The sequence below is a fragment of the Eumetopias jubatus genome, unplaced genomic scaffold (assembly GCF_037043125.1).
Source record: "Eumetopias jubatus isolate StellerSeaLion01/CBP00866 unplaced genomic scaffold, mEumJub1_p1.0 scaffold_8, whole genome shotgun sequence".
Lineage (NCBI taxonomy): Eukaryota > Metazoa > Chordata > Mammalia > Carnivora > Otariidae > Eumetopias > Eumetopias jubatus.
The window spans coordinates 38,624,534-38,639,461 of record NW_028274814.1 but is presented as its reverse complement, the minus strand read 5'-3'; the positions used below and the strand labels follow the sequence as shown (position 1 = coordinate 38,639,461).

General features: G+C 44.0%; 1 protein-coding gene across 14 annotated transcripts in view; it reads left to right on the top strand.

Moving 5' to 3' along the window:
• The window catches only part of CACNA1C (calcium voltage-gated channel subunit alpha1 C), a 720,546-nt gene that overhangs the window by 63,713 nt on the left and 641,905 nt on the right, over positions 1-14,928 (top strand). For 12 of the 14 annotated variants that reach the window (XM_028121052.1, XM_028121053.1, XM_028121048.1 and 9 more), the window contains exon 1: positions 14,426-14,474. The exons of the other annotated variants lie outside the window; for them this stretch is intronic. In XM_028121052.1, coding sequence (XP_027976853.1) covers positions 14,426-14,474 — 49 coding nt within the window. Of the gene's footprint in view, positions 1-14,425; positions 14,475-14,928 lie in introns of those variants that run through there. 14 annotated transcript variants of the gene reach the window in all.

Sequence of the window (14,928 nt, the reverse complement as noted above, 5' to 3'; positions counted from 1 at the left end):
ACCATGAAGCCTTGTAAGTGGGAGGGAGCAACCCTATATCTAGGTAGGGGAGTATAGACCTTGGGTTCCTATGGAACATCATGTAGGTGTTAGATGCCCATGTGTTCAGAGAGTGCTTCTGGAGATGGGGAAAGGGGGATATGGCAGGATTTATGCCCAGAGATGGAGAATGGCAGAGACCAATTTGTCTACTTGGTCACTTTGTTGAAGGCATGATAGCACCAGATTTCTCTTTCAAGTCATCCCCTCTTCATTTAACTTTTTGCCACTCACATGCTGCTTTCCTATCCAGTGGAGTCTCACTGCATGACTTCAGCAATGAGAGGGTTAACTGGCAGATATTTTTTTTTTTTTGAGGTTGGATACTCCATCTTTTTATTTATTTTTTTAGCATTTATAATTTGGGCATTTAAAAAACTGTTGAATATGGCTTAAGTGAGTTCTTTGTGTAATGGGAAATGTTCTAAGCTCAATGCTTACCAAACTTCTGTAACATTGATCAGTCCCAGGAAATGGAGCTTGCTCTGCCATCTGCACAACAATTCATCTTGATGGGACCTTAGCTAAATGCATAAACTTGACAGCAAATAATTTAGTTAATTTAACTACTCCCCCTTCCAGGATTTGCTTTCAGAGTTTTAAGGGAAATTTTCAAGCAGAAAATGGTAACTGGGATAAAACCGATGAAATTTAATTTGCCTTTCGTGAGAAATTTGGAAGAATTTGGTTATCAAGGTCCAAGTGTAGGCTGAGTAGTGTGAAGATGTTGAATACTCTTGACTTCTGCTGCTGAAGAATTGGTTTCAAATATCTTCTCTTCAAATAGATAACAAACAAGATCTTACATAAGAGGTGGTGGCCAACTGTTTCCTTTTTCCAAAAAAGGGTTAAAAGACAAAAAGAAAGGACTGGAATTGTGCTTAGTGATACTTAGGTTGGACCAGAAGTGATTACTTGGTGCCACCACAGATTGTCAAAAATGATTTAAAATTCCATCTTCCCGGGGTGCTGGGTGGCTCAGTCGGTTGAGTGTCCGACTCTTGATCCACAGCTCAGGCCTTAATCTTGTGGTCTCGAGTTCAAGTCCTGTGTTGGGCTCCACACTAGGCATGGAGTCTACTTAAAATAAACAAACAAATACATAAATAAAATAAAATAATTCCGTTTTCCTAGTAATAAATACCCCGTTATTTTTCTACTTTTACTCACCACACATTTTCATATTAATGTTTTGTTTTATACTGAAAATCCTCTCCTTGGGGTTTCCCAGTTTGTGGTTGAGGGAACTGATACTCAAAGAACGTAAGAAATGTGGCTAAAGTTACACAGCCAGGTGGGAATAGATACAAGCTTTGAACCCAGAGTTCATTCTAATACCTAACCCTTTTGGCTCCTAGACTGTAAATGAAAATATGGCAGATTCAGATCTGTTCAATAAATCCTGATTGAAGGCCAGAACTGAGAGAATTTCTTCTGAGGCTGAGAAAATCCAATCTCAAGTTGTGGAAAGGGTAGACACAGGCAGTGAAGTTCCAGGGTCTGCTCTGTTGGACATTTATGGATTAAAAACATACTTGAAAATCGAACAGTTCTGTCATGGAATAAAATACAAATAATCTAGGGTCAAAAAGACTCCTCGAGAGTGTTTGGATTGCCATATTCCAAAGAATGTTCTCTGTACTCTCTGGGATAACCAAAGACATGACCGCATGACACTTAGCATTTCTTTCTCTAAGCATCTCAAGATTAAAAACCTTGAGAAGGGAGGCAAATTGCTCAAGATCATGTTGGGGATAGATGACAGAGTAAGAATGAGAAATCAGAGATGTTAATTTGTTTCACAAACACGTGCTTACACACGAGCGAGCACCTGGGATTGGTAGCCTGCCTCTCCTTCTGGAGAGCAGTGAGCACCGGTGTTCAGAAGCAGGGCCAGTCCTTCAACTGGCCTCCCAGCTTTGGCCTCCCAGGGTCTCAGCCTGTGCTGAAAGAGGAGTCCCTACGCTGTTTTGCTTGCAAATCCCCCAAAAAGCGTTCTGAAAAAGTATGTGCCTCATTATACATTTTCAAGTTCATATCCAAAAATTGTCACAATAAGTTTAAATGGTTGTAAATAATGCAATCTCTGGTGCTTTGTAGATCTTGACAGTTTAAAATAAAATAAAATTGTTGCATCCCTCTTTAAAAAGTTTCCAATGATATATAAACACCATTGCTATTTGAAACCTTCTATTATCGATTCAAAAATATTATATAAAAGCTTTTTTAAACAAAGATTTTGCTTCATTTCTTTTTCGTCTTAGAAACCTATTTCTATCCCATTTCCTCCATAAAATTTTACCCTGATGCAATATATTTTTATGCTGAAAAGTCTTTCGTTGATTACACAATCATAGTACTCTGCAACAAAAAGAGGTATATAAATTTAAATCTAAATTAAAAAAAATTTCCCGTGACTATAAGTCTTGGTGCTACAACTTTCTTCTGGGTTGAATTATCATCACAAATATTATTAATACACAATTGAGCAAAACAACGTAAGTACATTATGAGCTTTTTTAAAAATCCAAGTGTAATTAACATACAGTGTTACATTAGTTTCAGGTGCATGATATAGTGATTCAAGAGATCTTTACATTTCTCAGTGTTCATCAAGAGAAGTGTACTCTTTATTTCCTTTATTTATTCCACCCATCCCCCCTACCCACCTCCCCTCTGGCAAATACCAGTTGTTTTTCTATATTTAAGAGTCTGTTTTTTAATTTGTCTCTTTTTTCTTTGTTTGTTCATTTGTTTTGTTTCTTAAATTCCACATGAGTGAAACAATACGGTGTTTTTCTTTCGCTGACTGACTTATTACACTTAGTATTATATCCTCTAGCTCCATCCACATTGTTGGAAATGGCAAGATTTCATTCTTCTAATGGCTAATATTCCATTGTATATATATACCACATCCTTATCCATTCATCTATGGATGGACGCTTGGATAGCTTCCATATCTTGCCTACTGTAAATACTGCTGCAGTAAACATAGGGGGGCATCTATCTTTTTGAATTAGGGTTTTTGTTTTCCTTGGGTAAATACCCAGTAGTAGAATTACTGGATCATATGGTAATTCTATTTTTAATTTTTTGAGGAACCTTCAAAAGCCTCTACAGAGGCTGCACCAGTTTTCATTCCCACTGACAGTGAAAGAGGATTTCTTTTCCTCCACATCCTCGCCAACACTTATTTGTTTGTTTTTTTATTTTAGCCATTCTGATGCATGCAAAATGATTTCTTATTGTGGTTTTAATTTGCACTTCTCTGATGATTAGTGACACTGAGCATCTTTTCATGTGTCTCTTGGGCATCTATATGTCGTTTTTAGAAAAATGTGTATTCAGGTCCTCTACCCAATTTTTAATTGCATTGTTTGTTTTTTGGTGTTTAGTTGTATAAGTTCTTTATAAATTTTGGCTATTAACCCCTAAATTAAGTAATAATGAATAAAGTAATGATTAATATAAAAATTAAATATCATCCCAAATATATCTCTTATGAAGATGGATGGCTGAAGGGGTAAGGTGTATGATTAAAGAGGCTTTCTGGACACCAGTATTTCAAATATCTCCTTTGGCTCCCTGGTGGTACTCACATCTCAGGGAAATGAACCATGGAAGGATGTGTGTGTGGTGTGTGTGTGTGTGTGTGTGTGTGTGTGTGTGTGTGTGTGAAGGTGTGCTTTTCTTTTGTGGTATGAGAAAAGGATGGCTGTGAAAAGTCAGAAGAGAAAGGGTAAGTGGTAGGCAGCCTCCAGTCTCTGCCCCACATTGTCCTCCAACCAGTGTTAAGATTGAGTGTATATGAAAGTTGAGGATCTGGAAACTGATTCCATGTACCACAAGGGTAATCAATACATCAGTTTGAAGATAACCATAAACTACTCCAAACACTTTCCAAACCTGCTTAGGAAATTGCTAGCATTTCTTGATTCATCTAGACAACAGTAGTTTGCATAAACTATTCACTATAAATGCAGACATTACTTTCAGCAGATTTTAAGAGAAAATATATTTTGGGGGTATTTCATCTACAGAATCAGTTGAAACAGACACTGTCATTGATTTATCTAGACCAAATAAAAGCTATTATATGCTACATAAATTATAAATGCTCTCGATATTACTCCATCACAAGATCATTATGGTTACAACCTACCCTCTTATGAATTAGAATCATTGACTGATTTTACGCTGATTGGAATGGAAACCAACTCCACTAATCAGAACTTGGCAAAACCCTAATACACATGGGTCTCACACACACACACACACACACACACACACACACACACACACACACACACACAGATGTTGATTTATACTAGTCTGTTAGTCAGGACAGGCAATGTCATACATTGGGGATGACTTCCAAATTTGGGGGGCTTAATACACTAAAGGTTTATTTATTGCTTATACTACTGTCCAGAGGGGGTTTGTGGGAGAGATGCTGCTATACAAAGTCACTCAGGGATCTTGTAGCTGCACCATCTGGATTATGTGTCAGAAGAGAGGAACAGGAACATCACAATGGGCCTTTCATCACCTCAACCTTGAAGTGACACATGTCATTTCTACTTACATTTATTGGTCAGAATTAGTCCATTAGTGTGTCCAAATACAGAGTAGTTGAGAAGTACACTCTTCCATGTGCACAGAAGTGGAGGAAAACAGAATATTATTGGAATTAAACCATAGTAGAAGTTGATATAGGTGTCAAATCATAAGCAGCATTAGTCATCTCGGAAAAAAATGATTATCAAAGGTTGGTGATGAATAATAAAACAATACAGTTATATTCATTGCAAAAAATGATTATAGAAACAGGACTGAACATGAGAAGAACAGAAAATTTGAATCCGTTATGGAAAAAGGCAAAACTGGCAAACTCTGAAAGAACGAAACTTGTCTTCAAATATGACTTCGACCTAAGACCTCTCTAGTAGGTAAGGTTAGTTCTTCGGGGTCTTATGAAGAGATGGTTGTGAGTGTCCTGTCACACTTGAAAACTCTGCCAAGTTCTTGATTCTACCTGGCTCCACCTGGTTGCTGAATGGAAGTCATTTGGCAAGTTCATGATAGTCACCATTAAGAAGATATCCTTTTTGTGGGCCCTGAAAGCCCTTCAATTTTGCTTTGTCTAAATTGTTACCTAGATGTGTTATGGGGCATTGACCTCACTGTAATGGTGGGAATCTTCAGCTATAAATTCTCCATCTCCTGGGATTGAAAAGCACTTTTCAAGAATTTAGAAGATAGAGTGACTAAGCCAGATCTACTATCAAGCATAATTAGTTATAGGAAATTTGGGTTTACTTTCTGAGAATGTAAGTATTTGGGATTATTCCTATCTGTATAGCTTATACTAGTATTCTTTTAGATTTAGTTCAGGGATGGGATTGCCACGGGTTGACCCATGTGTATACCTATAAAAGATCCCTAGAACTATAGTCACAATAGAGGGCCATCTTCAAAAAGATGTCTTAGGGAACAAACATCCTTTTTTTTTTTTTTTTGGTGTAATAAGTTACCTTTCCCCCAAATGTCAGGCAAAGGGTTACCTGACCTATGTCAGGTCAAGAACCAAAAATTTTCAAGACTTTGAGAACTCTAGTCTAACATAATTTCTGATCTTGTAGGGAAGCAAGGTGGAACTTAATGCCATGGAATTATAAGAGGGATAGATGAAAAGTTAAAAATAGAACTGCCTTATGATCCAGGAATTGCACTACTAAGTATTTACCCAAAAACCACAAAACCACTAATTCAAAGGGACACCTGCACCCTTATGTTTATAGCAGCATTATTTACAATAGCCAAGATATGGAAGCAGCCCAAGTGTCCATTGATTGACGAATGGTTAAAGAAGATGTGGTATTTATATAAATAATGGAATATTATTCATCCATAAAAAGGATGAAATCTTGCCATTGTGGAGACATGGATGGAACTAGAGAGTATTAAGCTAAGTGAAGTAAGTCAGAGAAAGACAAATACCGTATGATTTTACTCATATGTGGCATTTAAGAAGCAAAACAAATGAGCAAAGGGAAAAAAGAGAGAGAGACAAATCAAGAAACAGACTCTTAACTACAGAGAACAAACTGATGGTGACCACAGGAGAGGTGGGCAGGGGGATGGGTGAAATAGGTGATGGGGATGAAGGAGGGCACTTGTGATGAGCACCAGGTGATGTATGGAAGTGTTGAAAGACTGTATTGTACACCTGAAACTAATATTACACCATATGTTAATTAACTGGAATTAAAATGAAAATAAGATTAAATTTCAAAAAATTCTAAAAGAAAAGGAAAACATTTTTTATCTAGCACCAGGGAATACTTTTGGAATTGGCCTGGAACAGTTAAGAAGGCAGAGAGGTAGGGACGCTGGGTAACAGAATGAGCTGTGGGTTTTAAAGTCAGGTCCACTCCTACCCAGCTGAGTTGGTGTGGCCAAGTTACTTCTCTAAGTGTTCAATTTCTTTAATATAAAAACTGAGGATAATGTTTAACCCATAGAGTTGTTATAAGCGTGAGGTTGAATATTGAGGGAAAGGAGTGGTCTGTAGTCCAGCAGCTGTGCTGGATTTATTTGCCACTTATTTAAGTCTTAGCATATGCCCATAATTTTCACCTTATAAATGAAGAATTGAGTGGGAGGAGGAGAGAGAGGGGTTGCCCAAGTTTCAGTAACTACTAAATATTGGACTTGAGACTGAAATGAGAATGGGTACAGGGACTTAGTCTAAGTTAAGGTAGTATATGTGTTGAATGGTGGCACCTCAAGATATATGCCTACGTCTTAATCCCCAGAAACTGTGAATGTTACCTTATTCGGAAAAATGGCCTTTGTTGATGTAATTAACTGGAGGATCTTGAGATGAAGACATCATCCTGGATTATCCAGTGAGTCAACAACAAATGTCCTCATAAGTGTGAGGCAGAGGAACATTTGCTGCCAGGAGAGGGGAGGCAATGTGACCACAGAGACAGAGATTGGAGTGATGTGGTCACAAGTCAGAGAATGCCAACAACCACCAGAAGCTGGAAGAAGCAAAGAATGGATGGTCCCCTGGAGACCCGGAAGGGAGCATGACCCCGCTGGATTTTTTTGACTTCTAGCCTTCACATCTGAGAGAATAAATTTCTGTTGTTTTAAACCACCCATCCAGTGGTAATTTTTTATGGCAGCCCTAGGACATTAATACATGCGGGAATGGCTTCCACCCTGTGATGGTGGACACAATGTGGACACAATATTGGACTGGTTCTGAGACTTGACCCAGGGGGGTTCCTTCCAAGGGTCAGCAGGTCATCCATATGAAACTAACTTCTTCAGAGCCTTGATAAGTAATTAAGAAAATCATTTACTGACTTAGGTTTTCTTTTGGTACCAGCTTTTCATTGAAAAGAGCCATGAGAGAGGAGGCCACTAGGCCCCATTTTGCAGATGGGGCAAACAGGGGCCACAGTCTGCTGATGTGACTTGCTGAGGTAGAAAGAGAGTGCCATAATTTGAACTCATGTGTGGTGTATGAATTCTCTGCCAAGGATAGCTAGTCCTCAGGGTGAGGCCATCGACCATCTTGCTGCTTTCTGCCTTTGGGGAATACTTAACGTATTTTTGAAAGTCACAAGGGTAGGTATGTTACCACAATGTTATCCCTGCTATATGAAGCTGCTGTAGAATGAGGATTGAATTTCCCCTATAGTCCATACACTCTGGCCTCCCCTTGGGATTGAAATTTTGGGCTGAGATGTCAGGAGAGCTCTCCTTAAATGCAATGTATAAAGACAACCCAGTGGGTTAGCTGGGATCTGTTTTGTCCTGTGGCTTCTAGACAAGTAGGCGAGGGGAAGGATTTCAATATGATATAGGGAAGAACTCTGCCAGTAGAGGTTCTTCAATACTGAAATGGGTTATGAAGGCAGCAGGGTTATTATGGGTCTCTCAGAAGGAAGGAAGGGGTCACTTTGTACCCTCTTCAGCTCTGCTCTCTGAGTTGTGAGTGGGGCAAGTTTTCCTGAAGGCTTCCACTCCCTTCCATTTTAGTTCCAGTACCTGAATTGTCTTGTGTAGTAGAATGGACTATGCACAGCCTCTGGATTTGCATGGACTTGGGTTCAAATCTCAATTTTACCACTTACCAACCAAGAAATCTTGGGCAAGAAAGGTAATCTCTTAGCTATTGTTTTATATTTTTAAATTGGGGGTGGCTAACTCTCTTTGGCAGGACTGTGGTAAAGTCACATATTGGACACTTGGCAAGTCTTTCTTATGGGGATGAAGGATGATAACAGAAAACATTAAATGAGCACATTGCACATGCCTTACCGGGATTTTTAATTCTCCCAAGCGCCCTAGAGAGGTAGGCACCATTGTTAGAATTTTGTAGAAACTGGGCATTAGGAGGTAAACCAGGTGTCCACATTCCCACAGCTTATAGAGGGAGAGCCTGGTTCTGGGCTTGGCCAGTTTCCAAAGACCAAGTACTTAACCACATTTAAGTACTTGTGCCATGGTACCTGACACTCACTAAGTGTTATCAAGTGATGGTAATTAGTATGAATTCAACAATATACATCAAGGGCACCTATGTGCCAGGCACTATCTCTTATTTGCTCATGAAAACATCCTGGGAAATACCGGGATGCATCAGTTAGGTTTGACTGAGGAAGAAGTACCCCCATGAGTGACAGAAGGCAAGGGATTGGTTGTAGGGCCGAGACCTTACCCAGTGATGGGTCTGAAGTCGCTGTAGATCAGCAGGGCCAGAAGTCTGGAAGAAAAGTCAGATGTGAGGTGGGAGAGAGTGAGGCCAAGGTAAACCACCAAAGACAACTGCAACTTTTATTTTTCTCTGGCCACTTCCAACCTTGACTTTGAAACTGAAAGCTGGTACCCTGTACCACGGACCCAGATGTAGCTTTGCTCCAGGCTCAGAATAGCTGAAGGGGAAGATCTGGCAGGAGCTGGGAAAGCTGTGGGCCCACACCAACAGGGAAAGCGCCCAGATGGGCCACAAGGTGTTGCAAGTTTGAAGCAGCCGTCATTGCCATGGGCTGACCTTGACGGCATGAGACCTGCGGCTTCACTTCTACCTTCCAAGTGCTCCACGAATATCTGTCATGGGCAATCCTGACCTGGAACCACACAGGGAAGGTAATTCTGGGAAATACAGTTCCAGCTTGGTCAAGGTGGCCCAATACAAAACCACTGCGCTGATGTTCCAGTGGTTTCCACCGCACTGCTGTAAACAGCCCTGTCGAGGGAAAGTGGGTAACCTTTGGAAGGCACATTGAAGCAGAGCCTTCTGACTCACCTCTCCCCAGCAACCTGTCTTTTGAAGCCTTGGGTCAGACAGAAAAAAAAGAGAAATTTACCTATGATCCTACCTCCCAAAGAAAGCTTTTGTCAACATTTTGGTGTGAACCCTATGTTGTCTTTTTCCTAGTTCAAATATACACCATCTTTAAAAGAAAAATGGAATCATAGCATCCATGATATTTTGTAACCTGTTTTTCTTTTAGTGTAAATAGTCTTTTTCCATGTCACTAGCATTCTTCCTTAATATTATTCACATCTGTGTAAGGATTTCATGGCATGAATGTACCTAGTTTATCTATAAAGTGGTTAATAGCATAGACTCTGAAGACAGACTGCTGGGGTTCAAACCCCAAGTCTTCCAACCTTTACTAGTGTCAAAACGGGCAAGTGAGTTAGCCCTCTGTACTCTTGGTTTCCTCACCTGTGAAATGAGGCTAATAGGGCTTCCCTTGTAGGGTTGTTCTGAAGAAAAGATGACTTTGTATATGAGGATAACCTCCCAAAGATATTATTTAACCAATTTTTTCAATGGAATATTTAGATTGTTTCCAAGCTTTTCACTTTTACACATACACCACAATTAACAAATTTAGTGCACTCTGAATTCCTTCCAAAGGAAATATTTGTGGTCACATTAGGGAAATCTTTTCCAGAGTGAATCAACACACTCAATGTACATTGAGTGTCCATATGTACAAAGCGTTACGCTATAACAAAGATAAATGAACACAGTTCTCTTCCTTAAGACTTTTAAAAGGTAGTGGGGGTTAGAGCAAGGCACATTCATATACAAATATAATGCTATGTAGAAAGATACCAGCACATAGACAGAGTGGCACAAAAGAAGAACTTTGGGAGAGGAGAGCACCTTTTGTTGGAGAATCAGATAATGCAATCAAAGAGAAAGAAAGACTTCGTCCGCTGCTCCCACCGCCTCCCAAATCCCCAAATCAGAATTCAGAATGGTTTCTGTTTGTCATGTTGAGAATTTGTTACCTCCAAAGAGAGCACCAAGGGCGTGTTTCAAAGTTGGGAGCCAAGATATGGGTGTATAGTGCAAGACCAAATATTTAGGAAATACCCTTTTTCTGGAAAGGAAAGAACACATTTCACAGCTGAAAAGAGAAGTGAAAAATGAAACTAAAGAAGCATGAAGGTAATATTTACTTGCTAGATTTATACAGTGCCTACCTTTAGAAAAGCCTGGCTATAAATCCATCATGTGCCCCCCCCAACACACATACACTCTGTTCTGTTATCTGAATTCTCTGAAGCACATTTTGCGGGCATTTTTACTGTCATTTTAAACTCTTCATCCTTCTACCCACCCCAGATCACCCTCAAACAGGAGTATTTGAATTTTTTGAAATTTAATCTTTTTTTAAATTTTAATTCCAGCTAGTTAACATACAGTGTAATATTAGTTTCAGGTGTACAATACAGTCTTTCAACACTTCCATACATCACCTGGTGCAAGAGTGGATGTTTGGAGTCAGACACTCCTGGGCTAAACCCAGGTTCCACAGTTTTCCTGCTGGGTGACCCTGGACATCTAACTTAAGTCTCTAAGTCTCAGTTTCCACATCTATAAAATGGGGATGCTAATAATAACAGCTACTTAATGGGGCTGCAATGAGGATTACCTGAGTAAGGCCTGTGAAGCCTTACCACAGTACACAGTAGCACAGTACACATTGCTCAGTGGTCTTCGCTATTATTATGTCTGTAATATAGTGTAATATAGTGTAATATAGTGTCTGTAATATAGTGTAATATAGGGGATGCAAACCAATTTCAGTATTAAACAAATAACCAGGTATGTAGGCCTCTGAAACATAGGACTATAATGTATCCGAAAGCTAAACAAAAGAGATATTTGGATTTGTGTCATTTCTAATTTTTTCTATTAGATTGAAAATTGAATATGGAAACACCAGAACGGTAAATAAGTCAGATTTCTCTTCTAACCAACAAAATCTAGACTGCTTCTAAATCTGGACTGCTTTTCTAAAGGTAGGCACTTGTATAATCTAGACAGTTCACAGTAGGATGAAGATGACTGATAAAGCTTAACGCCTTTCCCAGGAGCATTTGCGTTTTCCACTGGGGCCAAAAACCTTGGCCAGAGGATCGAAGCTGGAGTGGTGAGGTTTCAGCTATCAAGCAGGGGACAGAGGGAGGCATTCTGAAGCAGTGAATTGTAGCATTGCTAAACCATCTCACATACTCATTCATTCATTCATTCAACACCTATTTATTAAGTAACTGTTGTCCGCCAGACATTGTTGTATGCACTTGAGATACAATGGTGAACAGAATAGACAAAGATCCCTGTCCTCATGGGTTTCACATTTTAGTGGGGCATACAGACAATGAACAATACAATTAATGAATAAGTAGGCTGTACAGTATGTTAGATACGGATTAAATACCATGGAAAAAGTAGAGAAAGGGGGAGAGTAGCAATGGGGGGAGGTGTTGGGCAGGTTGCAGTATTAAATATGGTGTTTAGGATGAGCCTCATTGAGAAAGTGACATTTCCCCAAAGTCTTGAAGGAAGTGAGGGAGTTCACCAAGAGGACATCTGAGGAAAGAGTGCTTCTCTGTGGGGCAGCTTGAGCAAAGGGCTCAGGGTGTGTGTATGTGTGTGTGTGTGTGTGTGTGTGTGTGTGTGAGAGAGAGAGAGAGAGAGAGAGAGAGAGAGAGAGAGAAGACACAGGGGCGGGGGGGCAGGAGGAAGGAGGTGTGGAAGAGATCATTCCTACAGTGCTTGGGGAATACCAAGCAGGCCGTTATGGCTGGGAGAGCAGTAGGAGATGAAAGGCGCACACTGCTGTTCATGTGGGTCCTTGTAGGCTACTCTAAGGACCTTGGCTTTTACTGAGTGAAATGGGAACCTCTGGAGGGTTTTGAGCAGAGGAGTGTAGTGATGTGACGTTTTAAATGGATCACTGTGACTACTATTATCAGGAATATACCAAAGGTGGGGAGGGGAAGGCACACCAGCAAGATCAGCTACTGCAGAAACTCAGGTGAAGGATGATGTTGGCTCAGACCTGGGGGGTAGGGGGCAACAGGGGAGAAACTGCGATGTGGACACATTCTGGACCTATCTGAAGGTAGAACCAAAGGGATGTCAAGAATGACTCCAGATGTTTGGCCCCATCAACAAAGATGGGAAAGGCTGTGCGAGGAGCAGGTTTTGCACAGAACATAAGGAATTCAGTGTTTGGATACGTGAGGTTTGAGACGCTATCAGATTGCCAAGTGGAGACTGAGGTTGGCTGTGTAACCTGGCACTCAGGAAGGGAGGTCTGTACAGGAGATACAAATTTGATATAGACAGTTGCTTGAAGGCACGGGGACAGACGGGATCACCCAAGGAAGAAGTGTGGATGCGAGGCGAGGCGGTCTGAGGGCAGGAAGGTACAGGTCTTCCCCCAGGAAGCTGTAGGCTCCCTGGCTAGGGCTGACGAAGGCCCACTCTAGAGCAGCCCGGGCCTGCAGGGGGTGCCCTGGAACTCGCTGTGGTTGCAGAGTGATGGAGAGAAATGTTTGCTTCTCCGGGAAGGAGAGGCGCTCAATAGATTCCTTCGGGAGTGGCAGAAATAATTAAGAGAAGTAGGTAAGAATATCCTAGTAGCACACGTGCTCGGCTGCCTCCAAGGAATTAGAAAACCGGGGTCTATTAATCTGTTCAGACATCTGGGCACCACCGCCTAGCCTACGAGGCCCCGCCTCTCCAGCCCTTTCTCTCTCTCTCTCTCTCCCCTCCCCTCTTCCCATCCTCGCCTCTACATGTCACTTCTACAACCGCTCTGATTATAATTGATCAAACAGAATCACGGAATCACGGCTCATTTTGCTGTTTTGTTCGGTGGCCCGATCTGCAAAGAGACTCTGGTAGTTGGGCAGATTGTATCCCCCCCCTCTTGGAATTCCGCTCACAGAGGCCTTCCCGACGTGGTCGGCAGCGCAGGGACGCGCGGGGGCCGCCCAGGATTACGAGGGCGGAGGGCCGGGGGCCGGCGGGGTGGGGAGGGGGGCGCGGCGCCGGCGGCCGGGCGCGAGGGGGTGTGTCCGCGCCCCGGCCTGCCGGCGCCCCCCGCCCTCCTCCGGGGGCGCCCGGTGCGGCCCCCTCACCCCCGCCCCTCGGCCGGCCCGCCGCCTTGCCTCGCTCCCCTTGACGTCATGTGGGCAGCAGGCTGGCTGGCTGGCGCGGCCGAGGGCCCGAGCTGGTGCTCAACTTCGGGCTCAAGTCCGCGCCGTGCGCCCTGCGCCGTGCGCCCGGCTCCCCGCGCGCCGCCGCCGCCGCCACCGCCACATCTGGAAGCGTTCAGCGCGTCTGCCTCCAGCGCGCCGGGCGGGCGCGGGCAGGGGAGGGCGCGGGCGCGGCGCGGCGCGGCGGGGCTGGGCTGGGCGGCAGTGAGCGCGGCGCTCTCTCGCGCGCCCGGTGTCTCCCTCTCCCTGCCTCTGCAGAAACAGCTCCCTGCCAGAACGGCGCTCGGCGCGGCGCGGCCCGGAGCGGCGGCGGCGCCTCTTCCTGCTTGCTCGCCCTCAGGAGTTGCTGGATCTTTTTGACAGAGAAAAGCCGACAGGGGCCTCGGGGAGGACTGGCAACGAGCGGGCAGAGACGTTTCAGCCCCCCTGCTGGCCCGGGCGGACCCCTCTCCCCCCGTCCGGGGGTCCGCCGCTCCCCCACTCCCCTCCTTTCCGCCTCTTCTCGCTCTGCCTCTCTCGATTTATTTTTTCAAATGGTGTAGCCGCCAGAGGTGCGGTGCTAAATTCTTGGAAGGGGCCCGGATGTACTGAGGATGCATTACAATTTCACAAAAGGAGGCAGTAGTGGAAAGGAGCAGTTTTTGGTGTTTGATGCAATAATGGGAATCAGGTAATCATCAGAAGGGAAGAAGAAATACTGCAGATCCACGGCTTCCTTGAATTTTGCACGAAAGCCGACCTCGGAGGAGGGATTAATCCAGACCCGCTTGGGGGTGTTTTGCCATTTCTTCCTCTTCGTGGCTGCTCCTTTTAAAACAATTTTTGGTCAATGGTCAATGAGAACACGAGGATGTACATTCCAGAGGAAAACCATCAAGGTAAGGCTGGACCCCGCCGCCTCGCCGGGGCTCCAGCCCGGTCTCCCCGCCCTCTCCACCCCTCTCCCGCTCTCCCCTGCGCGCTCCCCGCGGCCCCCGGGCCGGTCCCTGCGGAGTTGCCCCGGGCTGCGTCCGCGAGGGGCGCCCGGCGGCGGGGCGCCTCGGTCTCGCCCAAGCGGCCGGGAGCCCGACGGGACCCGGGCCGGAGCCGCCCGCGAGCCGGAGCGGAAAATTCCCGCCCCTCCCCCTCCCCGTGCCCGGCTTCTCCAGAGCATGTGTTTCCTATGAATTTCCAGGCGAGGGGGAAAAGTTCCCCAAGTGTCTGCTCTGCCTCGCTTTCTCGCGTTTGCCTGGAAAGCCCAACTGCCCGGCCAGCGGCGCGGGGGGGTGGGGGGGAGGGGGCGCCGGCGCCGCCGAGCCCCGCGGGCTGGGGTCCGTCGCCTAGCCCGGGGCG